This window comes from Dermacentor andersoni, chromosome 1 (assembly GCF_023375885.2).
Source record: "Dermacentor andersoni chromosome 1, qqDerAnde1_hic_scaffold, whole genome shotgun sequence".
NCBI classification, from domain to species: Eukaryota; Metazoa; Arthropoda; class Arachnida; order Ixodida; family Ixodidae; genus Dermacentor; species Dermacentor andersoni.
Genome location: NC_092814.1, coordinates 298,176,715 through 298,204,567, shown reverse-complemented (window position 1 = coordinate 298,204,567; position 27,853 = coordinate 298,176,715). Strand labels below are relative to the sequence as shown.

General features: G+C 46.9%; 1 protein-coding gene across 3 annotated transcripts in view; it reads right to left on the bottom strand.

The window, feature by feature from the left end:
- Nucleotides 1-27,853, bottom strand: part of Cad99C (cadherin 99C) — a 224,519-nt gene that overhangs the window by 35,396 nt on the left and 161,270 nt on the right. For all 3 annotated transcript variants that reach the window (XM_050195647.2, XM_050195650.2, XM_055063323.1), the window contains exons 6-17: nt 18,837-18,899; nt 16,931-17,032; nt 14,213-14,320; nt 13,743-13,856; nt 11,956-12,123; nt 10,381-10,468; nt 9,020-9,132; nt 5,847-6,047; nt 4,507-4,644; nt 3,512-3,670; nt 2,261-2,445; nt 1,508-1,640 (exon numbers count right to left, since the gene is read on the bottom strand). In XM_050195647.2, the coding sequence (XP_050051604.1) occupies nt 1,508-1,640; nt 2,261-2,445; nt 3,512-3,670; nt 4,507-4,644; nt 5,847-6,047; nt 9,020-9,132; nt 10,381-10,468; nt 11,956-12,123; nt 13,743-13,856; nt 14,213-14,320; nt 16,931-17,032; nt 18,837-18,899 (1,572 nt within the window). The remainder of the gene's footprint in view (nt 1-1,507; nt 1,641-2,260; nt 2,446-3,511; nt 3,671-4,506; nt 4,645-5,846; nt 6,048-9,019; nt 9,133-10,380; nt 10,469-11,955; nt 12,124-13,742; nt 13,857-14,212; nt 14,321-16,930; nt 17,033-18,836; nt 18,900-27,853) is intronic.

Below are 27,853 nucleotides of genomic sequence, written 5' to 3'. Positions count from 1 at the left end.
GCAACAAAAAGAACACTAGTAGAAGCAAGAGATGAACTATACAATAGACTTAAATACAAAAAATGTAGAAAACAAAGAATAGCCATAAATAAAACTCAAATTGAGATTGTGTGCTAAGGAGAAAAGCCTTGAGGGCTTTTTAATGAAAATAGTTTTCAATAATAATAGCACTGTGAGTGAATACTGTCGCAGAAAAATAAGACATCCGTAAATGTTAGTTCTTTAATATATAATTAGTATGAACACAGGGTAACAATAAGTGCACTCTTAGATGCATTACTAGTGCTATTACGCAATAAATCCTTTCTAATAAGTTCGAAGGGCCGGTTGCTCTAAATAATCATAAAGAACAGCATGTTGCGTAGCAAAAAAACATGGATAAGGTTAATGATGCGAGAATTCCCACGTATTTCTGACGATGCTTCAATTATTATGAACAGGGTAATTTTAACTACGCTCTAAAGGTGCTGTTATTTTATGCTGTTATTTGCAAAGGAGCAAGTCAGTTCTGCGGAAGAGCGTAAGGTGGATGAAACATCACGAAAGGAAAAGCAAATGTCCTTTACCCGAATCTACCACCAAGCTACAAAGGGAACCCCTACGAGTTTATAAGAAAGAAAGCTTTGCAGTTGAAGCAATATTCGTCCTAGTCATGGAATCAAACCAGGGACCAACGCCTTTCTGGGGTGGTCGCTCAACTATCTGAACTAACCAGGAGGCTAACAGGTTGCAGAGCGAGGCAAGATCCTTAGGAAAGATAATGAAAGGGAAAAATTGTGATCCATCCGACTATCGCGCGAAGCTACAAAGCATACTGGTTGTCTTTGTAACTTTGCGCTACTTTCGGGTAGATGACAATTTTCCCCTTTCATGATCCACTGCAAAGTCTATCGCATTGTCGCGCATCTTCATCTCGGCCCGTCAGTGGCGACTCAGCGTGCCTTGTATCGCCATGGAAGGTGCTCCTCCCCCCCCCCCCCATATTAACAGATCCCCTCAACTTACAGCGACGTCGGCGCGAGGACTGGCTGGCTGCCGAAAAAAATAAAACCGACGCAGTTTCTGTAGTAGGTGAGAAGTGTTAGTCAGACTATGTAAATCATAATTCGGGTACGCTATCACCTCTCCACCTCATTTGCGGGGTACGGTAATTAGCCTCGCAAACTTTACATGAATATTATTCAAAGCCAGTTACTCATATATTTAGCTTCGGGAAACCCTGCAAAGCTTTCAATTACATGTTCACAGTAATGTTGATGCATGTTAATGAGCCGAGAAGTTTTTTATATGTTTGGCTTGATTAGCCTGAGTTTGACTGCTTTGTCGGTGTTTTGTTTCTCGAGCCACTATTTCTTTATTGAGTCATGCACCCAGTACATAATTTTACTAAGCAATAGCATCCATTTTTTTTCGAGACTTGTCGATTTCTCTCTGGCTCTTCTTTTTTTTTTTGTTTAATATCGATTTCACCTAAGTTCGTAAGGCGTATAATTGTAAGGGGGCGTACCTTTAGTGTAAGCACAGCAGACCCGACGGAGGCCCCTTCGCTCACTTGAGCCTCGTACTTCTCTTTGGAAAAAACCGGGCCTCCAGTGTTTGGTCCGGGTATAACTATCACGTCCAGAATTCCTTGGCTGAACCTAGATGAAAATGCGTCATGAGTATACTACTTTAGAAAAAAAAAAATCACACAGATTCGTAACTGGTTATTTACTGAGGCGAACATTGAATAATAAATAAAGGTAAAATAATTATATTATTTTCATTTGATTTCTTTCTTTCGTTATAATCAACCCTGCCGAACTCGTGTCAATTATACTGAGGTGGTAGTGTGTTGGGCAGTCAAGTATGGCGAACATGATACAACTGAAATAGAGTCCTTACGCTATGCCCTGCTGAAGAGTTAAGTGACACGACGATTATATTCGAATTCTGCTCTGAAGCTTGGCCTGTATTCACAATGCAGTTTGTACACTAGAGTGATTTGTATGAACATGCGCCAGTTAATGGTGATATCGAACATATTATTGGCGCAGGGGACTGGCGAACGTCGAATAGTTCATGTAAATGTAAGCTTTTTGACTTCGGCTTCTTTTCTCCCCTGGTCACTACCTGTACAGTGAAACGCCGATCAGCATTTCTATCGGCTAGTCTGCACGGCGGATGATGAAAGGAGAATAACACAAAGCAATAATTTCCGTTATATTGCACCAGCCAGCTCGCACAGTGCGACGACTAGACGAAATGCAATAGGAGGTACCTGGACCCGGAGTCCGTTGCCTGCACGGTAATGCTGTACTGTTCCCCGGAGGATACCCTGCCTATGACTTGCACCACGCCAGTGTTGGGGTCGATGCGGAACTTGTCGCGACCGTTGTTGGACACGTGATACACGGCGTAACTGATGCGAGCGAACTCTCCTTCGTCATCGTCTCGGGCCTGGACCTGCAAGCAAAGTGCGTTTCGACACCATGGCATGCAAAATGGAAGCAAACTGTGTGGTCACGATTGCCTCTGCTGTTAAACGATATTTCTTATTATTTTTCTTCCCAAACATATTAGCGTTAACCCATCGCTAGGAATGGCATCTTGTAAGGAACTATGAATGGCATTGAGGCGAGTGCTTCCGTGTCTATAGGAGCCATGTATGCGTATTAGGCGGGACACTTAAACACGCTGTTCAAGCTGAAAAAGTGAAACTTCATTAACTAAGCCAGCCCTGTAAGGCGTGTGGAGGTTATCCCGAATGCTTTCCACTCCTACCGGACCTGCACGCGTGTGTACGCAGTTCTCACCTCCCTAACTCTCCACATCTCGGCCGACCTTGTCTGCTTCCTTTTGTTGGGAAACTTGTACTAGTCCGCCTGAATTTTTTCGTCTTGGCCCAAGAAGACTTGTACTTCGCATACAGTAGGTCCAGCGCGTCTACCAAATCTCCCTCACCTGTAGCCACGTGACTACGCTGCTGACGTAACCAACAAAAAACCGTTTGAAATAAAGTTTTCTTCATTCGTTCACCACAACACAGTTGATGCTAGCAGAAGCCCAAGCGACGGGGTTTCGCAAATACGGTATGCAGGTCTCATCAACAGCTGTGGAACAAGTAAGGATTGATTTGTCGTTTGTGTACGTACAACAGATGCCAGTCACAGAGAACTTTGTTACTCTTAGTTACTCCCACGTTGCCCCCAGCTGAGCTTCATGAAAGTTGCGTTTTTAGTCCTGTCAGCATCATAGCTACTTATAACCGCGGTCAGCAAAACTATATCTCGTGGACCATACCTTGTTGACTAGTGGACACCACCACACAGAGCTTGCTGACGTACTGACGTCAGTTGACGTGCCAATTGTGCTCATGTGCAACGCACGCGCTCGTCTCTCTCGTTCAACTGTTTTGCCAGTACTGCAGGAACTATCCGCTTGAGGGATAACCCCGTAAGAGAGGTTGATAGAAGTCTGAACACCGGTCACGATGAAAGTCACACAATAAGAGCGGTGGGGACATGCTTACCTGTGTGACGTTTCGCACTCCATCTCCGGCCTGGATGGTCACAGGGCTCAGGTTGGGAAGCTTCGGGCTGTTGTCATTGACGTCGTTCAGGCGGACGCTGAGGGAGATGGGCGCGCTGCTGCCTTTACCTGGCTCGCTGTTTACTTGATGTGCCACGACCTGAAATTGATTTTTCTTTCTGTTTTCCTGTCATAATTTCGACGCGGGGAAACGACAATTTCTGCCGGCTGCTGCGTATGGTGCGGCCACGCGGGCCTTATCTTGAAAGAGATCTGCGACAGGGACATTGCGCGAGTGCTGATAGTTTCGTGTGCGCTCTGTTTTCGCTGCTTAGTGTTCGCGTTGAAGCAAGAGGCAGCACGAAAGTCATTTCACTCGCTGCTGCTTCCGCGCTTCCTCACTCCAGCGTTCTGACAGCGAGTTTCCGCGGTCATCGAGTGATGAATGTTCATGTTTGCTTGTGCGCGCGTGCCACAATCCGGGTTAATTTAGTTACTAAGGGCATGTTTACAAGTTCATACGGCCGATAAAACTACTATCCTTACTTCGTATAGCTGTCTACTAATTTGCTATCCTAATCGATGCTTCGTCTTTCATGCGAAACTGCGGCTTTATGTGCACTAGTTATTAGCACGAAGTGCTGCTTAATAAATGCTAGATGTAGTAATGTTGTTCACGACTTAGTATGTAGATATCGGGCATGGGAAGACTTTCCTCACTTGTGTTGGGAGCCACAGCCCGTGAGGTTAGCATTATTGTTATGCATCGACAAATACACTAAGTGCGGACCCTCTGTGCATTTCGTCTGAAATTGGTGCGTTGTTTCTCAACACGTTAAGATATGAATATTAGATGCGACGCTAGAGTACAGATGGTAGCCGTAGCCTCATAAGCTCAGGATATGCAGGTAGATGCACTGCATATCCTGCTTTTTTTTTTCTAGTGACGCCGCACCGCAAGTTGCGTTACTTTATTTCCGGACGCTATAGACGAACCTGGAAGGTGTGAACGCTTTGGTTCGGTGGATCCCTGTCAAGTTCTTGCTCGTTGACCACCAAGATGCCCTCACTGTTTACTCTGAAGGCAGTCGTGGTGAGCTCGAAAGTGTACTCTGGCAGTGGGTCGTCTTCAGCCTGGATTGCGCGAAAAAAAACACAACAGTCTTCATTATTACATAACTCTAAACAAAAGGGATGACATGAAATGATCAAGTATTTCTGTAATTGAAGTCTGGCTACAAAATATTGTTATAACAAAAATTAAAATAAAATAAACAGGCAAACTCTATAGGTATATAAAAAAATGAAGTTCATCATACACATGGTAAAAAAGCAAAGCGGCAAATACGCGTCAGATGAACGGGAGGATTCCCTAAACAAAAACCAAGAATTAAGAACATTGCCATAGCTTACGCCTTCTGGAAGGAAGAGCGTCAAAAAGGGCACGTCATTGTTTGTCAAGAACAAAGGCATTTCTCACGATGTACTTCGACGGTGTTCGAAGAAAGCTCGCTCTAACTACAGTGTACGCCACGATTTCATGTTACCAAGGAAAAAGGATGCAACAAAGAGTGAGTTGTTTGACCTCTCGGTTCAAGCACACCGGAAGATGCTTGGATGCATTTGTGCATTACAGCACTTTGGGATAAGGCAAACGCAGACACAAGGTATAGTAAGGAAGCTAAATTGACTATTGTATTCAGAACTAAGTGATGCCACACAGACGTCGAAGGGACGCATTCTTTTCATTGTTTATGACCATCCCGATAGTTTGGACAACTTAATTAATTAAGATACGTGTTACGCATGCCTCCAGCGATGTATGTACGTACAGTGCTCAAGGAATGAAACGCGACATGCAGCATTTAGTAGAACCCTGCATATGTGCAAAGTACTCGAGAGTACCAATTCATGTCGCTAGGAATCTGGTCACCAAAGGTGACGCGGACTCCGATCTAAGTGCACGCGCCAAAATTACGTGACACGAACTGGCACCGCTGGAAACAAAGTATGCGCATTAGTTAGCCTTAAATTTACGCGTTTTATTCCATGAGCTCCGCACATAACGTGCACAAAAAAAAAAAAGCTGGCAAGCGGCAACACTTCCCTGCCGCGCAGCTAGCCGGTGTCGATACTGTTTTTCGCAGCATACTGCCTTTTTCGCCGCGTGCTACTTTCTTTTCAGATATATTTGTGGAAAGACCGAGGAAATACAGGCTACAGTGTGTTTAGAATCGTGATGCACTTAATCTGCCCCAGACAAGTCGCACTGTTATGCGACTCATCTTACTGCCATGCATCGTGGTCACACGTACTTGGACTGCGTAGCCACTTACGATGTCGTCGTCGCTGACCATGAAGTAGAGTGGCTCGTCGCCCCTCGGCTGTGTGACCACGTACGTGCCGACGGGAGAGTTCTCGTCCACGAAGCCCTCGGTGGCCGAAGCGAGCAAGATGGGCGGGTTGCTGTCCACCACCCGCACGCCGATGGTCAGCCGGGCCGTGGCGAACCGGCGACTCGCAGTTTCTTCTTCAGCCTGCACCCACGCGTCCCTCGCGCTTAGCGATTGCACGCCGAGGGAACCATTCGACCAATGTTGTCGCATCGTGGGTCTCGCCTATGACGTATGCGTAGCTATACGCAATACGACGACGTGTATTTTACGCTTAATTTTTAAATCTACGATTCCGTGCCACCGCTGGTGCGTTTAATTTGTGCTTCTCTTGTAGTCCTGATGCTGATTAATCACCTTTTCACTCCAGATGAGCGGTCTAATGAGCAGACCAAATGTGCCTCAGGGCACACCTTGAGCAATAACAAGTACTTGGACCATGGAGTAGTGTCGCCTCCGTGTCTCGCGAGACGTAGGTGCTCTTAGCTTTCCTGGGAGGTACTGCTTTTAACGAGATACTTCGCATGTTACGTGCGTGCTAAGCGCCGTATGTACTATGCGTAATCTTTCATTTATGATCGAAATAACTTGGAGTAGCATGCGAAGCATGCCGCCACGCAAACCTCTCCGGTTTTCAATAAAGACTCTCTCTCTATTTCTCTCATTCCTTCTCTCTCTCACACACACACAGACCACTTGACACAAGAGGAGAAAAGTGAGTTTACAACAAGAGGGACTTGCCTCCATCTAAAATTTCTTGGCGTACAACGCTTCGCGGCGAGTATAGTATCGCGATTATTTTGCGACTAGGACACAGCCGTGCGTATATACTGCTTTCATACACTGAACGTCTCAATTGTGCATATACGGGTGTCCCAGCTATCGTGCATCACGTTTTCAAGAAAGGCGGGCCATTCTACACGAAAATAACAAAGTACATATTGTTCACATTCGAGTAGGGTAGTTGCCAGTATTTCTGTTGTTGTAGTTGATGATGCCATTCAATTTATGAATTAATTGCAATTAGCTAATTGTCTTAATTACTGCTCTGACTGCGGTACTATCTAGGAATAATTTGTAGGAAGTTGAAAGAAACCTAAAGCTGGCATGTTTTAAGCCAAGTATATTTTGGCGGTATTTCTTTTTTCGGCTAATGAAGAAAGCCCGCGAAAAAAATGAAAAATATCACGTGACTAACCGTCCGCCCGCGTCGAAAAGCAGCGCATTCAAACAAGCTCCATAGCAGTCAGTGGCAGAGTTGGCGCTCTGTCTGGTGCGCCCCCACCCACACCCCGCCCGCGAGATCACGGCGCCTTGGTGTTGATAAGGAAAGAGTGCCGATAACTGGTGATTGATGCGCCGTGACAAGAGTGCGCTCACTTACTGCCGTACAGCCTGTTTGAGGGCGCTGCTTCTTTAAAAAAAAAATAAATCATGGAATTTTACGTGTCAAAACTACTATCTCATCATGAGGCACGCCGTAGTGGGGGACTCTGGAAATCTGGACCACCTGGGGTTCTTTAACGTGCAACTCAATCTAAGTACACGTGTGCTTTCGCATTTCTACCCCATCGAAATGCGGTCGCCGTGACCGGGATTTTGATCCCGCGACTGGAGCTGCTTTTTAATGCGGATGGACGCTTAGTCACGTGATATTCTTCATTTTTGGAGGGCTTTCCTTATCAGCTGGAAAAAATAAACGGGCAGAAAGTACCCGGCTTGAACATATGGCAGCTTTGAATGTCTTTCAATTCGGTGCAAATTCTTCATTGACAGCGCGGCATTCAGAGCAGTATAACTTAAAAAATTGCTAATTGCAATTAATAGTTAAATTGAATGGCACCAACAAAACAATTACTGGCGGCTGATCTACTCGACTGTGAGCAATATGCGCTTGGTTATCATCGCGTAGAATGGCTCATAGTTAAAAAAATGCTATGCATGATAGCTGGGACACCCTGTCGTATTAAATTATGGAGTTTTACGTGCCAAAACCACTTTCTGTTTATGGGACACGCCGTAGTGGAGGACTCCGGAAATTTTGACCCCCTGGGGTTCTCATTTCTCAAGAAATAAACTATAATGCACGAATTTGCTATATTATGTGCTCATTTCCCCTTTTCCAGCGTTTAGAGCAAGACAATATTAAAGTTCGAGAAACACGAAAACGAAGCCAGCGCTTCTACCAAGGAGTACCGATGAAAACCGGATAAGGAAAGTTGTTTCCGAACAAACAAACACGGAATGCTGTGTTGAAGATATATAGGACATGCTAACGTGATTGCCTTTGAGCTTCTTCGTACAATGCACGGTTCTTCGTATGGGAAAACGAGCTGCACCTTTGCCCCGAAAATCAACAACGAAATTGTTTAATGTTTTTAGCGGTCGCGTTTAAACGTGGCCGTTCGCGTTTCGTTTGCCTGCGGTTGTAAATGCATTATGTATACTGTGTTACGGCGCCGCCATTTTCGTGCTGCAGTACTGAATTACCAAAATTCCGTAAGCAGGCTTTACCCCGCACCTGACTTGCGCTAACCAAGGTGGTTACGCTACAGCGGCAGCGCGGAAGCAGGTGTCGCATTTGGAAGTTTGGATAGCGCCAGGAACGGAGGGTGGCAAGGGGTGACGTGTGACGAGTCTGGACCAGTGCTGACGCCTTATATACAGTATAGGCCTGGAGGTCCACCACATAGGTTAAGTCAGGCGAGATGTGTGAAGAAGCGCACTGGCGGACTTTGCGCATCGTGAATTTCTTGTACAAACACTGCGCAATTAAATGGTAAAATAAGTTTTTCGTGGCAGCTTACAGTTTATTGTCTCTGCGAGAAAGAATATCTGCTCAAGTATCGTAAGATAACGCGAGCTCTAGCTATAGACGCGTTTGCATGTCATTCAGAGTCTTAAATATGTTATGCGAGTCCCGGTGGTTTAAACCACTGACAATAAATTGGTGCCGACAAACACTCCCTAAGCGACCACTTCTCCCGTCGCTTGCGTAACAGCCTCTCTTTGCTCGTTAGCAAGTAAAATAGGGCTTCCTCCGTGATTATTTTCCCCTTAACTGACTTTTTATTAACTCAAACAATACGCAAAGAAGCTGTTGCGATAGTACGTACCTTAACGATAATTTCGTAGCTTTTCGCCAATGCCCGATCAACAGGTTTGAGCTGGCGGACTAGGCCGCTCTCTGTGTCGATATCAAAATAGTTGTGATAGAACGCTGGCGTTCCTGCGAAGGTAAAACAAGAAAGAACAGTTAAAGAAAAACACAAATTACACTACACAGCTGCACAAAGTTCAGGCAACCTTGTTTGAATGAAACATCATATCTAACATACAAGAAACGGTGACGTAATCAACAAGAAGAATCAGGCGAACGGAAGGCGTCGATCGTTAAACATATATGAAGCTAACAGACAAAGCCAAGAGGCCTTTCTTCGGCTGCATTGTCGGTTAACTTCTTATAGTTATAACATAACGAAATTGGACAGAGGAATTGCAAACATTTCTCTTATACCGCACTTAGCCAAAGCAGTCACATTTGCTGATTTTCTTTTTTAGCTCGTAGATGCACTTTTTCTTTAGTTTTAGGAACTTCCATCATCATCAGCCTATTTTTTTCATGTCCACTGCAGGAAGCAGGCCTCTCCCAGTGATTTCCAATTACTTCTGTATTTCGCTAGCTAACTCCAACTAGCGCCTGCGAATTTCCTAATTTCATCGCTCTACCTAATCTTCTGCCGTCCTCGACTGCGCTTCCCTTCTCTTTGCACCCATTCTGTAACCCTAATGGTCCACCGGTTATCTAACCTACGCATTACATGACCTGCCCAGCTCCATTTTCTTTTTCTCTTAATGTCAACTAGAATATCGGCTATCGCTGTTTGCCCTCTGATCCACACCGCTCTCTTCCTGTCTCTTAATGTTACACCTAACAATTTTCGTTCCATCGCTCCATGCGCGGTCCTTAACTTGTTCTCGAGCTTGTTTGTTAACCTTCGAGTTTTTGACCCATACGTTAGCACCGGTAGAATGCAATGATTGTACACTTTTATTTTCAACGGCAGTGGTAAGCTCCCAGTCAGGATTTGGTAATGCCTGCCGTATGCACTCCAACCCATTATTATACAACTTATACAGCATAAAAAGATAAACAGCGGCACATCTGGCATGCACCACATTCAAATACATAATTCGCAAATTTGTGTGGCTTCATGAGCTTCACCTGATTATGCTCACGACCCCCGTGTAAGTTCTACTTCCCACTCCAAAGTCGGAAGTAGCTCGTTGTAACGGATAGTTTCAAGTCGGCATCTGCATGCCGAAAGAAACACACACCCTTTCTCGCTCGGAACATAGCCGCATTAGTGAACAAGGTAATTATTTCGGCAATTATCTAGCATCAGATGCGTCAGAGAATCTTCTTGCAATATCCCTTGTTTAGCACAACGCGATCACCATTTAGTAATGAACGTACCATTGACAAAAGTGTAGCGAATCTTGGATTTTAAAGAATCCCGGTCTTCCGCCCTGATGTCCTCGGGATACGTTTTCACGATTCCCGACTGCAAGAAACAAAAATGTTCAAAATTTTTACCATGCGTCGGCAGAAGCACCGTACGGCGAGAACATAAAGTTTACAGGTTTCTGATTGATATTGTGAACGAAAAGGCGGTAATGCGCCGGAAACAGGGTTTGTGCCACATTAAAGGGTTTATCGAAACACCAGGCATGGTGTTGTTGTAAAATTAAAAGGGGCCCACTATCAACATTTCTCAATGTTCAAATCATTCACAACCTTTCGTATATACAGCCTTTCTTCTGCCATAGCTCTTTTTGTTGCGCGGCGTTGCTAAAATGAAAGAGGCATTTTGTTTGTTGCACTCCACTATTGTATAAAACACCATTCTATCTCAGTTAGTACTTTGTTCAATCAATTATTACGCAGTTATTCATTACTGACTGGCGGGAGTGCCCTTTTGCCGCACTCAGTTTCGTCGATGACGCTTGTACCACATCGATAGGTGACAACTTCTCGTCGTGCTCTTGACGAAAAATGTGATTAACGCTTAAAAATAAAGCAATGCTTAAGGCAAACCAGACATGATTATGTTCAACCATTGATCGAGCAGAATTTCTGCATTCTTCATTTCCGTCGAATTCGTGTGAATGTCTCTCCAAGATACGCGACGAAATGAAATGACAACAGCACTAAGTATTGTCATAGTATATAGTGACGGCTGTGCGTTCACGGCTGTCCGGAATGTTCAGATCAGTACGTCTTTCCTGTATGTGTTGCAATGGTATCAGAGTCCACCACACTTTACGAGTGGCACTCGGACGGAACAATTCACGGCAGCTTTTGCAAGGATAGGTCGGCCTGCAGCTAGCAGCACTCCTCCTCCTTGCCGAGGGGACCGAATCGTGTTGTCACTTGATAATAGCTGAACATGCATTATTCCGTGCTCGCTAATATTGTTCACTTGTTTCACTTCACCAGTTTCTTTTTCAAATTGTGTCTGTATCTTGTTGATTCTCGCGAATACTATCATTTTACCTGTACATCTATTGACATCAACTGCTACAGACAGGCGACACGCTCACCTTAGGAGGAGATGTCTAGGACAATTAACTGCAGCTAGTTAATTGGTGCGTCGCTTTCGTGACAGAAGAATAAGTGGCCTGCTTTCTTTACTTGCGAGGTAAAATTTCAGAAAACACAAACAACGCCCTGAAAACTCCTCTCATCGAAAATTTCAGCATAGCTGTGATGAATTACTAAGTGGCTCAAAAGTTTGAGAAGTGTTGCCAGAAACAAAGCATAAACAGCGTCCCCGTTACCACATTTTCTAGCGGAGTACGCTTAGTAACTGAGTGTGCTTTCGCCGGCCACAAACAACGACATGTCATTTACAATAACGCCTCAGATGTTATTTATTCCCGGTCGATACAACTGCGAACACTGGAAAGCGACATCTATTTCAACGTAACGCGACCGTTTCGTGGTATAAACTCTGCTTCCTAAAAGCGTCGATAAGTGCTACGTGCTTACAATGAGGCCGCTGGTAACTTCGGCGCTGTACTCGACATCGGCGCAAGCCCCGTGAACTAGAGTGCAGCCTTTGTAGACAAACGCCGGGTCTTGGTCGTCACCGTCCTGGACGAACACTGTCAGCGTGGTAGTGCTGGACAGCCGCTCAGATGGGTTCGACGCCGTGTCCTGCGCCAAAGAAGTCACGAGCGATAATGTCGTTGTTTTTCGTTAAAAGAACTAGCAAACACGGTGGATGGGCGTTAATGTGGCGTGCAAGCCATCACTGGTTGCGCCGAAATCAATAATCGGGGTCAGCCTGGAGATACAGCCAGTACACAGTTCTGTATCACAGCTGTTATTCTGTCATCCACGTTTATTGCTACTTAACATAACGTGAGTATTCTTTTTCCACAATGCAAAAACAATAAAAGATTACAAGATAGTGCGCTATACTACGTTGTCCGCACTGCTAATCTGCATACGAAGGTGCTGATGGGTAGCTCTTGTACACCTCTGAACTCGCCCAGTGCTACAATTATGCAGCGTTCCGGCAGCAGCTGGTCAGAAAAACAGGTAGCCTTGAATTTATCGAGCCCCCCGTCACGACAAACCAAACATTTCGCAAATATTTATGTTCTAACCTGTGTGCCCCCCCCCCCCCCCTTCCCCCTATTCCCAACTTCTAAGTCCAACTCCCCACCACCACCACCACCACCAAAACTATCCCTACACATTCTCTGCTGAAGACCCGACGGTCTTTCACGAAGCAGAACATGCAAGACGCATTCCAAGCGTTGTCTCTGCTTATCACTGTAAACAAGGCGTGATGAAATGGTGAGAGAAATACTGGGAAAACGTCCCACCTTAACTGTTAAGTTGGTCCGTATAATTACGTGCATGTTTTCGTTCCCAAGGAGTCAATGGGAAACATTGCCGACATGAATATGCGGCGCCTCTGAGAAGGCGAACAGAAAACAGGAGCTCAAAGGCTGCTTTTCATTATTGTAATCAAATAGGCAACAATTTATTCGATTAAATATATGCTACAAACCTAGCTGGTATATCACGCATGCATCGGTACTGTTCTTTGTGGCCGAATGGCTTTGTTTTTTCTCTATCGGCTGAACACCAACGCGATCTTTAAACTATATCAGCCTATGGAAATAGCCAAACTATGCACAAAAATGAAAGATTTGCGAATAATGCAAAGCACGAATTGTAATTTACGAGTGCTCACTTGTAGTTGATGAATCTGCATTTCATGCCTTTTGACAGCACGCCCACAAAGTGCATAGAAAATTTTCGGAGGTCGAGTTTTTCCAAGCAACGCAAAAACTTCTAGCTGATGTTACGATAAAAACCGGTGGACGCCAGGCAGCACCCGCCCATGTGGTGGCCCAGCGGTTTTATGTGCTCGCAGATGCAGCTGCGCGAGAAGGTGAGGTTGAGTTTGCTGGTTCTATTCCAGCGCCAGTTTACTGTGTGTAAGCCGTATCGCCAAATAATTTCTCGATTGTTCGAACAGAGTGATCCACGTCACTCATTGCGTAACCGCGGGAATTCCTTCCGAGTTAATCTATTCTCGGCTCACTGGTAGCGAAAGTCCTGATGCGCCACATTATGTCATAAAGGCGAAACTGAACAAACTGTAATAGATTTTTGCGTACTAAGATAAAGGAAACCCGGTATGGTTGCCGCACCAAGAGCAATATGGCCAAGAACTCGCGTTCTTTGTTTGTATCACTTCAGTAATCTACCCATGACATGCAGTTTACTCGCACGGAGATTGTCTTCAAATTTCTTACGGTTGCTTTGATGACCAAATGGTAGTACTTGGCCTTTTCATAGTCCAGGGGCTTCGCTACCGTCACTAGTCCTTGGTAGGGCAGGTCAATGGCAAAGTATTCGAACCCGTCGTTCTGTATAAAGAGAGGAAAAAAAAGTAAGAATGAAATTCGAAACACAGAAAACAGAGACGTACACAGTGATAACAAGTGCCGTTCTACTTCATTGGTTTTCTTCTTTCTCACAGTTGCGACTGCGTATATTCAAGTGCACGGATGCAAATATAAGCACTATCTATTTTTTTATTTTTTTTTTGAAAAAGAAAAAAAAATACATCTGATAAGACTTGTGGCGCTCACATTAAGTCATTGGGATGCGAGGTTCGTCGCTTGGACAGACGATAAAGCAGGCGATTAAATAAACAATTAGAGACAGTCTCCTCGTTCTCAGTGGGCACTCAGCAGGAAAAAAAAATGTTCAGTCTACTCACGTCGCTGCCATCTCCTGGGGCTGTGGTGTACTCGACAAGACCATTGGTTCCCGTGTCCATATCCATGGTGGCTAGATCGCGAAATATGGTTGTGCCCACAGGAGCCAGCTGCCACCGCACCAGAAAAAAAAGTAAGAAGAAAAAAGAGGAAGACAAACAAATCCTTACGGCCGTACTCTGCCGCATGTGTCTGCAGCAAACGAATGTTCATTTCCTTCCACACGTCTAAACTAAGACATAAAGAAATCGTTGTGTGCGCGAATGCTACAACGATTGCCAGTTCAACAGGCTCCAATGGTATACAACTGGATCAACGTCGCCTGTTGCAGAGACTATAGCAGTTGCGATCGCAGCATAGACGTTCCACCCTCGATCACAAACGGTTTCGTTTTGCAGGCGCATTCTAGCTGAATTGTCCTTTAGAAGAATTGAGACGGCGTTCCGATTCTCAGTGAAAGAAATTAAGAGTAGCCAAGTTCAGAAACACGCTTGGCAGTCAGCAGTAGCACTATTCACTAAAGCGCGAAGCTGAGACATTGTGTCATAGTGAGTAGTTGGTTGGTAGGTGGAGGTGCTTCTTGCAGGCGTGATTAGTCTCGTACTCTTGGTCGGCGATTGTTCGTCCTGGGCGTCTGTTCCCATACCTCAAAAACATGTTCCATCGTGCCGATCAATATTTTATAGCCTAGAAATGAGAGTAGAAGGAGCGAGATCTCCTTTTGCGCATTCCTCAGTTATTCGGGGAGGTTTATCTGCTGCCTAAACGCATGTGGAATACCTCCTCTTTGTAAGTTCTCGAAGCATTTCTCACTTAAGTGTCCGCAGTAAGTACCAAGAAAAATGTTCCGCCTTGCCAACTTCAATGCATAAAGCACAGAAAGGAAAGGAAGTTCGTCCAATTTTGAAAGCCCTAGCGGGGCTGATCCTGTTCGTATTCTATAAATAAACGTGATTTCCATGCAAATAATCCCATTCAGTACTCAGGGCTCATGTGGCGAGGCCAAAAGAAGAAAATGGCAGCAAACTGCCTCCTCTGGGAACTGGTAACTGATAGGTTCTCTGACTGCTAGTGACCTTGATAGCGCTTCTTTTGCAAAAGCATGCGTTCTTTCACAGCCAGGAATGCCGGCACCGGCAGGTTTCCGTTGAAAGTCGACCTTAAGTACTTCGTTCCTGAAGGACAATGCATGCGATATCCACATTCTTAGGTTACGCAAAAAGCACTTCACACCTTCTTCAGAGGGACGTCCCTTTCATGATTGTGCACTTGAATTCAATCACAACAATTACCTACAAGTTTACATTGCCGAATCAGTCAGTCGAGACCATGACGGCTGCTCTAACGCGATACGATTACTCGCAGCCGCATGCATGCCCCGGCCGGTTGGATCACCTTGTCTCCTCGACGACTGCGGAGGGTGTTGCTATTGTAGCTACAGTACGTGGGTGGAAAAGGTGTCCTGCAGTGATTGCCGTTGCGCTAGTGGACTTGAGTTCTTTGTTACAGCACTATCACGTGGCGCACCCCTTGTTAACTAACTTCGTCTACAGTGACTGGCTTTGCTCTAAGGTTTGAGAATTAAACCGGTGCGTTTTTTTTTCTTTTACTTTTGTAGTCGAGAGTTCGACGGAATAACGTCTGATCAGGTGTCCGCAGTAAGTACCAAGAAAAAGTAAGTACCACATGGTTAGGAAATAAACAGGCCACTGGCCATACTCAAAACAAAATGGCGTTTCGAGATCCGAACAGGTACCTCTTTCATAATGGAAAGCTGACTGCGCAGAAGATTGCCAACTGCAGCATTGACCGCACCAGGGAAACTTCGTGAGTACACGTGATTAAAGGAGTCAGATCATTTGTTTACTATATTTAGTGTGATTTACATGGCTAAAAGTTCGAGAATGAGCTTTGTAATAGGCTTCTTTCTCTGTGGTTACGATACACGCGTTCTTTCAGTTTATCTCTCGACCTGTCTTCGGGACATGTTCTCCCAGGCCCTTTGACAGTAAGTGGCCTTTGTTTTGAGTCTTGCAGGGGAAAGCTGAATTTACTATCGCTCTGAGTAATATTAAACAAGCTCCTGTTCAAAAAAAAAGAACTTATTTGTCGCGCGACAACTTTCCCCGCACTAGTTGTCCTATTCTCCGTGCAGTACATGTCAATCCCACTTTTTCGAAAAGCGGATCACTCATGTATAATGCATCCTCGCGTGTCGACATATATCGATCACATGATTCTACTCATTCGTAAAGAATTTTGTAATTCCCGCATATTGCGACCATGCGTGATCAAGAAAGGCGACATGGAATAAAATTTCCAAGTTTTCGCTCGGACTTGGAAGACATGGCCAGCGAAATTGTCGCTTGCGCCACTCTGGGGCAATACATGCGTTCGCGTCTTCGATTGACTCTGCCGTGCAGCTACGGACCGATGTCACGTCATGTTTCCCCCGCTATCCGCACTCTCTCTTCCAGAGCTATGCGTCAATTCGATCATCTTAATTTATGCAGCTCACAGTAACTATTGCTTGTTCTTCGTGCAGCTTTCCGTGGCCTTTCGCTTGATGTTGACGATCAGTATTTCAATCACAGTGATGTCATCGTATGCACTGTTGTGCACCTAACTACAGTCATTTCGCCAGGCGAAGTCCCCCCTAGGAAGATGGCTATGTGCCGCTTACATCATACGCATGCAACCGAAGGAATGTCGCAGTATACCTCTGAGACTTTGGTTTCGTAGTGGGAGCGCCTGAAGAGCGGCGGGTTGTCGTTGATGTCGTTGACTCGTACCAGCACCTGAATGGCTCGCTGCGAAAAAGGCTGCGCCGCATAGCGCGTGGCGCGAATTTCGTCAATTAACAAAAACCTAAAGGCGGAAGCACTGTTTACCTGGTAACTTTTCGTAACAGACACAATGAGATGTGTTTTGCACAATCATTTTGCGATAAGACAGACAGACAGACAGACAGACAGACAGACAGACAGACAGACAGACAGACAGACAGACAGACAGACAGACAGACAGACAGACAGACAGACAGACAGACAGACAGACAGACAGACAGACAGACAGACACGCACGCGCGCGCGCGCGCTCGGCAGTGATCTCCAACACTTCCATGCTTTACACAATCATACGTACATTCGAGTGATACATTGACATATCCGCATCTATGTCTAAACTGCAGTGACACAAAGCACGGTTCATGTTAGCAAGGGCCTTGAACGTACTCAGACATTTCAATTTTTCGCTGGCGCTTTGATCGCCACCTGCCGATGTAATGGGGCAACGCTTACTGATGTAGCGGGTCGTTGGCCACATTTAATTCTGCTGGAGCTAACGCAAGGAAGTGTCGTTATGGGGAGCGTTGAGCAGCAAGCATAGAACAAAACAAAAGAAAAAATTCGTTTGAGACACGGCGCTCTCAGGTATTCACGAATGTCCACGACGGCCTCCGGTTAGTAAGTGCGAGGGCTGCATACATGTGCTGGTTAGCATTGAGAAATGGGGCTAGTTTGTTCACCTTCATAGTCGGGAACAAAACTACGAGATAAGGGCGTGGCGTGGAAGCTGATCCCCTCTGTACTTTAACATTTTTTTTAGCACTGCTCCCAACCATATAGGAAAAAGCGATGAATATTCGGGCATGAGTCAGCGTGCGAGAGTTTCAAGCGCCTGTCGCTCCCGTGAATGCATGCTCGTCGGCTACACGTAGTCTAAAGCGTGGGCTACATGGAGCGAATTGTCACGGCGAACGCGGCGCGGCGAACAGGGGCGCGGCGGCAAGACGTCGAAGATGCGCTGCATAGCAATACATGAGGTGAACAGCGGGCGGACGCCGCCGCGAGTTCGCCGTGTTGGCGCCAGTGTTATCAGACTTAGCATACGCGTTGTGGTAAACGATGAAACAAATATAAGCGCTTCTTAAGGTGGCATATACCGCTTTTATAACTGAAAAATACACCAACATTAGCGCAGACACCAACGTGGTTGCAGAAGACGAGAAAAGGCCCGCGCGCGAAAGACCAGCATGCCTAGCGACCGGAACTGGCGCCTCCCGATTGGCTGTCGTCCGCCGCTGCGCGCTCGACGCTTCCGGCGGCCCGACGAAAATATTTGGACAGGCAGGTGAGCGGCGGCCGTCAAATTTTTGGACGCCGGCCGTCGGGCGTTCGCCGCCCAAGGAAGTTCGTCGCTCGGACGCCGGTTATTCGCTCCATGTATTCCCGGCTTAAGCCTGTTTCAATCCCCTTTAAACCATTGGCATAGCGATCTCCAGTAGCAAGTTATGTCAGTCTGCGTGCACATGTGACCCGCCACCGCAGCAAAAACAAGAAAGCGTAAGGGCAAATAAATTGTCTTCGTGACGAAATAGCTCTCATTTGTGCCACGTTTGTAAAGTCTCAAAGCAAACTCCACAATGAAATCTATTCTTTAACATTTTCAGCTATGACAACGACAACAATGCTATTCTTGGACACAATTTGACTAAACTGTAGTCAATAAAGTATATTTCATCAAAGCACAATTGAAGCTAAGACATACCAGGCACGATAAACAAAAAAAGAATATCTTCTTGGACTTGCCGCTGCCTGAACGGAAAGAGGTAAATAACTTGCTTACCTGTACTCTGCCTAATCTGGCCTGGCAAAGGACTTGAAGCCTAATGGACGCCAAGTCGTCAGCCTGCAACAAATGAGAAAAAATGCTTCAGCAGTATTTTCTAAGGTCGCGTTAGGCTTCTGATGGTGACACATGCCATTTATTCTTCGTTACTAGCACAATGAAAAGTGCACACATAAATAGGTAAAGCTAACGGCGCTCGCTAATTAGCGCTAGCAGCTAGAGCTGCCTTCGTTCGGTTACACTGCACTCCGTGAATGACGCCGCAAGGAATATTAGCCGGCAAAATTAAGCAACCGCAGATTCTCATAAATAATAAAGTTGTTTGCCTCAAACTTTCCGTGCCAACTTTTCCTTGTCCTCCTTTTCACGAAAATCTCGCTAAACGCTGCGCGGCGCGAAGAAACGCTCGAGACACCGAACACCTGTTTTTTCCTGCCAATTACCATCGAAGCAAAGTATCCTATCCCGCCGCTAGGCATCGATTGCACGTGGGAACGGGAGCGTAAAACGGCGGCATACATCAGCGACCAGCTCGGCGGCGAGTAAGCGGTTAATTGCAAAGTTCGTGCGCCCCGCCAAAGACAAAAACGACAGGAAATTATTTTGTTTTACTGTACTTTTCATTATACTGCATTCTATCTTACCGACCACACACAAAAAAAAAAAAGAACACGTGTATAGCCAGAGGCAGGGACGGAGGAAAGTCGCGCTACCATTCCAATGGAGCCGAGACTTCCACTTCTTCAAAGCAAAGTGTTTCGGGAAAGTTTGTATACGCGAGAACGAGCGCGACACACGCGCACGCAATATGCATGCATAACCAAAAAAAATACAAAAAAAAACACACAACAGGGAGTTAAAAACAGTGTTGCTCTTCTCTCCAAACCGCCGACGCTTGTGCCCATTCACCAGCTCCGTTGCAGCACGCGTAAATTTTTGGGTGAGATGTAGGGCTAAATTTCTACAAAAGAAGAAAAAAAAGAAAAGAAAACAAGAGTTGAAGTGAATTCACAGAAAAAACACGCAGCCGCCTTGTTATTTCTGTGGCTACGGCGTTCCGCTGCCGAGCGCGAGGTCACGTGCTCGGTTCCTGGCGGCGGTGTTAAGAATGGCCGTACGGGCTGGCAACGTGCCAGCTTTCAGCCCGCTGCATGTGTTCCAAGCCCACCAGACGGGGCGCCCTTCGGAGAACTGCGAAGGGCCGGCAGCCACGTGGCGCGCGATCAACTCAGGAAATCGGTACTTGGGCGAGCCACCCGGGACAAAGCAGAGTTCTACGAAGCCCTCTGACGTCGGCACTGAAAGCTGGGCGGTACCGAGAACTGTCCGGCCTTTTCACCTGTGTGTATGTGCGGCACGTGTATGTGAGCCCTCATCCTCCAAGTCGACACACCTCATCCTCCAAAAAGGCGGGTCATCTTGAATGACGTCGAACTATGACGTCGAGCAAGGGCTTATAAGCAGCGTTTGCCGGCTGCTAGTGCGTGCTCGTGTCGTGCTCGTTGTCGGGAGCTGAGTGCTCTGTCATACTAGAAATGTACTAGTGAGCTGTGTGCTCGTAAACTGTTTGCTGTATGTTAGTTTTGCGGGCTCCATATGGGAGTCGCGCTAGACAGCCAATGTATGTCCTGTTTTAAATGTAAATCCTGCAATTAAAGCCTGCTCGCCTAGTCCTGTCGTCCCAAGTTCATCTCTACAGCTACGTCTGCCAAATCTGACAACTGAATGGCAGCGGTGGGATCCGACTACGGCTCCTAGATCGGCCTACGACTCGGAGACAGCAACGGCAGCTGACGGACGTTGGCACATGGTGACCGACCGGCATCGTGATCAAGTTGGAGGCGACTTGAGATTGACCACCTCTTGCAACTGACTGGATACGGCGGGGAAGGACTGGTGATATGGTGCTGCTTCAGTGGGTAAGCGTTTGGTTTTGGCTGTAAGATTTACCAGGCTTCAATTTCTCTGTGTTTTTGAATTTGATTCGCTGGGATCTGTTACTTGTATTTTGATTTGCGTGGGTATCGCAACAAGTATTGTGTGACAGCAGAGCCAAAGCTTAAAGCAGCGACCATGGTCCTAATGTGTTTGACGAGAGCTGACCTGTTGTTGTTGTGTGAGGAGATCGGGGTAAACGTAGATGAGAACTTGAAGGAATCAGAAATTCGTAAGACAATTCTCGAAAGTGAGAATGATTTGAAATTCATAGAACAAATGGGCAAACGAATTCTAAGCAAAAAGCGGGAACAGGAAGCAATTAGGCAAGAACTGGAAGACCTTAAGCAAGAACAGGAAAACGCAAGGCAGAAACTGAAAAGCATTACACAGGAAGAAGGCCTAACAGAAGTAACGAGGCAGTAGATTGATGCATTGAACAATGAGTTTCAAGGTTTTGAGCAGTTAATCGAGCGAAGTCAACAGCGGCTTGAGAAATCTGTAGGCTGGACGCAGCGAAAGTGGCAGGAAATAGACAGCAGATTTCAGTCGAAAGCCAGAGAAGTAGTAGTACCCGTGAGAGTAGCAGCACGTTCACAAGTGAACTCGAAGTGCTAGCAGCTAACGATGCCTTAGTGGCAACAGAGGCCGTTAAAGGCCAGAGTGAGAGCGACGAGGTGCTGTGCCAACAGAGGACTGTAGAGACAGCTAGGCCAGCTGCGAACAAATTGGCACAGTTACCGCGCGTGTGCGTCGCATCTTATGGTAGCGAGGTCGTTAGCGAGGTACAGAATACTACGGACTTGACAGACGCGAGCACCCATGTCGAGTCAGATCTGCGTGCAGAAGTGAAGTGCGAACTGGACGATGCAGTTGAGAATAGTTCTCGGGGTGGCGAGCTCCGTAGCTCACGAGAGAACAACTGCATTGGTCAGGGATCGGTGCGGCTCTCCGCCAGTCTAGATAGCCTAGATAGGGATGATTCAGTTGTTAATCATTCGGACTGTGCGCGTGAGACAGCGATCGATACCGACGGGCTGTGTGCAGATGCACAGCGTGAGTTGGGCAATGCAGTAGAGGGCAGTTCGCAAGAGTGCGAGTTGCATAACTAGAGTAAAGCCTGTTGCATTGTGCCAGAGTCGGTTGAGCTGTCCTCCAGTCGAGGCAAAGTGAGAGTAGATTTAAATGTAAATCACTCAGACTGTGGGGGTAAGAGACCGATCCGGGCCGACGAGATGCGTAACGGCCAGCACGAGGCGCGAGATGACGGCATGAAAGAGAGTTCGAGGAGAAAGCGCCGCAGAAAGAAGCGCCGAAAGGATCGGAATGCGGTGGCTAAAGTAGCGAAGCCAAAGACGGCGACAGGCGCGAAAAAGCAGGGCGCGGAGAAGAGACAGGTGCGGTCGTCACGGACGATGTTGACGCATCCTAATCGTTCGAGCCACCGGTCAAAGGGGGACCGCGAAGCATGTTCTGCGCGGACGCGGACAAAGGGCACGGGGCAGTTAAATTCCTCGTCGTTCCGTCGTTCTCTTCGAAGCTCAGCGTGCAGTACAAAGAAGCGCAAGGTGGCAAGACGAGACCAGGTGGGGAGTAGCGACGCGGTCAATCGAGGACATGCTGAAAGCGAGGCGCGAGGACGCAAATTGGCAGGGGACTCTAACGTCTTGGGGGAGCTGATAGTGAGTCAGCCCTTTTGTTCTTCCCCCGTAGCCAGAGTAGCTTTCGGACCGCGACCACCTCGAGTACGGCTCAAAAGTATGAGTCAGTTGTAAATGCTTGGAACGGGAGGCCAAGGGAGCTTCCGTGGAAGTAAAGCATGTTGTTTTGTTTTATTTTTGAGCACACGGATAATTTTCGCGATTTAAGTTTCTTTCAATATGTAAGGCATGAGCTCTGTTTATGTTTTGTTTGAGAAGCTCGAGATTTGAAAGACGCGTTTTAAGTAAACATGTAGTTTCGCGAGGTGTTCATTAATAAGTATATAGGCTTGCTTTTTTGTGTGTGTGAGTAACCTGAAGGTCAAGGTTATCGTTGAGAGGCCTATCGTAACGCGCGTGTGTGTTATTTAACCTTCTTTTTTTTAAGTGTTTTTTTGAATTTTCTAAGGTTAAGCGCGTAGATTTTCAGTAAGTGCACGATTTGCACTGAGAAGAGCTCTTAAGTCCATTAGCGCGTGTCCTGTGTGGACGGAAAGAAGCAGATTTATGTCTGGGTTGCTCGTGTGTGTTGAGGGCAGCCGTATTCTGACTTCTCTAGTACGCGTGCGTAGAGCTAGTTATTAGAAGACACGTTTGTTCGAAGGTTCCTATGTGATGCGTAAGTTACGCAAATTTGGTTGTTTGTTTAAGGAACGTGTCCTGTGTGGACTAAAGGAACAAATGTGAGTCAGCGTGAAGAAAGCTTTGTTGGATGCAAGCACGTGTTCGGAATAGGGACCACAAAGCTAGCGCGATTGTGATTGCGTACCTGTGGAGTTGGCCAGACTGTTCAGTGGCAACAGTACGTGAGATAAGTACGCCACTGCGATAGGGTAAGAACAGGCTGTTCGTGAAGTTAAGCTGCGTAAGTTATGTTTGGGTATTGGTGTTTGAAAACCTTCGGTTTAATTCTGCGTAAACCTTTACTCTTGTGCAGCGCGACGGTCGGGTTTGGTCGAACTCAGGAGGAACGTGAACGCTCGCTTTGGTGGCACGAAATTTTGGGGCAAAATTTGGGATTCCCAGTTGAGTGACTTGCATTGGAATTGTGATAGGAGGCCTGGTGGGTTAGCAGCTGATTCCGGGCGTTTGAACGCTGAGCGGTATTGTGTTGCCGGGTCGGCTCTTCTGTGCCAGTTGTTGTAAGATGGTTGAAGGCATTCCAAGTACGCAGGGGGTGCAGAGAGCAAAGCCATCGTCTTGCTCGCCAGCCATTCTCTTCCTGCCCAGCGGTTGCCAGCACTGGCCAGGCGAGATTTTCCGGGCCATGGAGGAGCTGTTAAGAATGGCCGTACGGGGTGGCAACGTGCCAGCTTTCAGCCCGCTGCACGTGTTCCAAGCCCACCAGACGGGGCGCCCTTCGGAGAACTGCGAAGGGCCGGCAGCCACGTGGCGCGCGATCAACTCAGGAAATTGGTACTTGGCCGAGCCACCCGGGACAAAGCAGAGTTCTACGAAGCCCTCTGACGTCGGCACTGAAAGCTGGGCGGTACCGAGAACTGTCCGGCCTTTTCACCTGTGTGTATGTGCGGCACGTGTATGTGAGCCCTCATCCTCCAAGTCGACACACCTCATCCTCCAAAAAGGCGGGTCATCTTGAATGACGTCGAACTATGACGTCGAGCAAGGGCTTATAAGCAGCGTTTGCGGCTGCTAGTGTGTGCTCGTGTCGTGCTCGTTGTCGGGAGCTGAGTGCTCTGTCATACTAGAAATGTACTATTGAGCTGTGTGCTCGTAAACTGTTTGCTGTATGTTAGTTTGGCGGGCTCCATATGGGAGTCGCGCTAGTCTGCCAATGTATCCTGCTTAAACTGTTAATATGTAAATAAATCCTGTTCACCGAGTTCCTGTCTACGACCTTCATCTCCTTCAAATGGTGGCAGCGGCGAGATAGTCCGACGACTCCTACATCTGGTCGACAGCGGTAGGACCGTCCGACAACTCTGACAGCGGCGACCGCGTTTCGATTTTAATGGAACGCAAGAAACGTTCCTGTTTACAACTGAACCTAGGTGCGCGTTAGAGAACCCCAGGTGTTCAAACTTAATCTGGAGCCCTCCACTGCAAGTTCTTTCATATAATGTTGCTTATAAGTGACGTCATCGTCTCTAATGCGTTGCTTTGAGACGATCAAGAACCCAATCTAAGAAAAATAGGGCGCGTTCGTTAGATTGTATGTCCTTTCATTCTCTTCTGCAGATTTTTTTTTCGTCCCAGAACGTAGAAGACTTCATTGTTGATTCGCAATTTATAGCTTTTTCACGCTAATGTCAAACAGCTACGCTCAACTACAATAAGGTCCTATAAGGTGATGTAGTTGTCGGCGTAAATAAATAAATAAAATATTTTGAGACCGCAATTAAAGAGCAAGGAAATTCGAGGGAAATAAAAGAAACGACTTGGCCAACCGCTGTCATATCATTTTTCTTGTCAGGTTAAAGCTGCCTGCTCTTGTCAGGTTAACCCTCCGTGGTTGCTTAGTGGCTATGGTGTTGGGCTTCTAAGCCAGCCACGGTGGCCGCATTTCGTTGAGGGCGAAAACACCCGTGTACTTAGATTTAGGTGCACGTTAAGGAAGCCCAGATGGTCAAAAAAATTCCCCAGTTCCCGCACTACAGCGTGCCTCCTAATCAGACCGTAAAATCTATTTTCTTTTTTTCTTGTTGGGCTCCAATTCTCGCACTGAGCATTACAAGAGAAAAAGAGTCACCGGACTATCGGTTTCGTTGTCGAGTAATTGAAGGCTACAAGCATTAATGCTTCTTTGGGCTGACCTCATATTGTAGGCATTGGGGGAAAAAAATCTAAATACCGCTCTGTGGCATGTATGCGAACCCCGCAGAGAGTGGCACCCTCCAAAATGAACACAATCCTGGTGTTCGTCGCCATCCCCTCTCAGCGCGAAAAGTTCGGTGAAGCGTTCCATGAACATGAATCAGGTTAACGCGTCTGTGCGATTTTCCCGGCGGTGGCTTATACGACTTTGACTGCTGATGGGAATTATTTTAAATCATTTACATTTTTACGATATTTTCTAGTCCTGTAGCAACTTTCATAAAAAAATAACATTTTATTTTCCATATTTACCTTTATTTTCGCATTATAATATATTATGTTGTTTCATTATCTCGATAACTGCCAGTTTGCTTCTGCTCCTGGTGTAGATTCGGCGCGTGTATCACATACTAAGTGATGACCACGTGATTATCAGTCCCGGGGTGCTATACAGGAAGGTCCGAGTCCGGTGACGTCTCCGCCTACATAAAATGCAACCCTCGACAAGCCTCCATGTTCGTTGACTTATCTAGATTCACTACTGCTTTACCACATGGGTGGCTGAAAAAAAAGGAGTCACGCGGTCAAACCGTCCGTGCCTTCTTTTATTTGTTTAACGCACCCCCCAGGGAATCACATGTGCAAGTACGTTATTAAAAAAATTCACCGCTCAAGTACTCCGCACAGATGGTTAACCAGCGAAGCTGAAACGTGCAGCCCCGGTGTTTATCACTGGGTTAATCCGACGGCTCATAAACGACGGCTTGGTAGGCTGCCGGATCCTACGTACGCAGTTGCTGCTTGCGCTCGGGTGCACGAGCTTGTTCTTGTGCCCGGGCTGCAGCATCGGCACGGCGTAGACCGGCTCGTTCCCGGTTCTGCTCGTGGCGTTGCAATCGAAAGCTGCCTGCTCTTCAGCCGTACATATGAAGCGTGGCCTACCCATTTCTGAGCCGGAGAGAAACTGCTGCGCGCGCGCTCGTCTGCAACGGAGAGCAACGACGTCACTACTGGCGCATCCAATCACGTGCCTCTCTTTCTCTTATTTTTTTTTTCGCCCATGCGCTGGGGTTGCACCGGAGGAGTTTTCGGCGTACAGGCGACGGACGGACGGACGAATCGGCTAGCTATATACAGCTTCGCTGTAAAACGTCATCTTTTAACGTATTAGAAAGAAAGGAAAGGGTAGGCGTGAAAATTCGCCACGTCTGCACTGTTCGCGTTCGATGGTGGATAGACAGATAATGTCCGAAAGAGAAGACACGACCTTGACGCGCACCAGAAAGCGCGGCAAGCGGCTTGCGCCGAGTATGTAAACAGATAGCGGTACAGTCATAGTATTGTGTTATTGTAATATTGCGTTGACAAAGGTAAGCGGCGCTGGCGCGTAACATTGCCCGCCTTTGAAAGGAGACAGCAACGTGCGCAGGGTGCGTTCGCAACTAAGGTGATCTAGAAACTCGGGGCATCCTACGTGGCACCCCAGCAGCGCGTTCAACGCGCATCTGATTCGAAGCGGGCGGACAAAAACACTATAACCACCGCACATGAGCCATGATTACAGCCTTGCGAGTGCGCACAGTGAAAAAAGACACGCTGCTGTTGCGCGCGCCTCAGAGATTTGCCATGCAGCTTCAACTTTAAGCTGCATTTTAGTGAGGCAGAGCAGATATGCGTGCTTGATGGCGAACAAACGCAAGACACTGTTAACGAGTACCGCAGAAACATGTGTAACAGCACGCGCATATATATGTTCGCGGTGTGCAAGCGTATAGAAGGTGTCAGCTACGAGCCGATGTGTTATGACACTAATTTTTGTTTGGTTGTGTATTTCTTTTATAGTTTATAGTTGGCATCATCATTTCGAGATTTAAAAGAAAAAGTTGGCAGTTTCGCTGCAAAGCAGTGACAGCGATAGCAAGTTTTAGCCTTGCGCTTGTCCTCCTCCGACGGTGTTCTGAATAAACGCGGGTGCCGCATGTTGGCGCCACGCAGCACGCAAGCCAGCTCCGGCTCGGCCGAAGGAACAGCGCTTTGGCAGCAGCTACCAGGCGTCTCACAATGCTTGCATGGTGAGGAGCACCGTCAGTGGCATTGCGAGCATCGCACCTCGATGGTGCACGAGATGAGACCGACAGGAAACCGCCGGCTTTAGCCAGCGTCCAGCGAAATATGAGATATCGTTGGCTTGACATTTACTGCCCGTTCCGATCAGACCTGTAACACGGCATATCAGCAGAAACGCCAGTGTGCACATTGTATGCGTGCGAACAACGCTCATGCCAGCAGCGGAAAGTGCTGGAGAAGGCTGCCCTTGCTTCGCCACCGAAGCGATTGAGCTTAGCCGTTGACGGTGTGCACACTTCGATTCATTGTTTTTCTACAACCAAACGCATTCCTTCGTCTCTGGAGGCTCTCGCTCTAACCCGTCGCGCGCTTGCCGCGCATGCGCTGTAGAGTGGGTGCGCACGACAACGGCGGCGGCGCGACTGCGTCGAGCGTTCATATACTTGCGCAATAAAAACGTTGTGTAGACTATATACAAGAGGGGCAACAGCAACAGACAACCTTGCATGCATATGCATATTCAACTGGTTTAGTGGA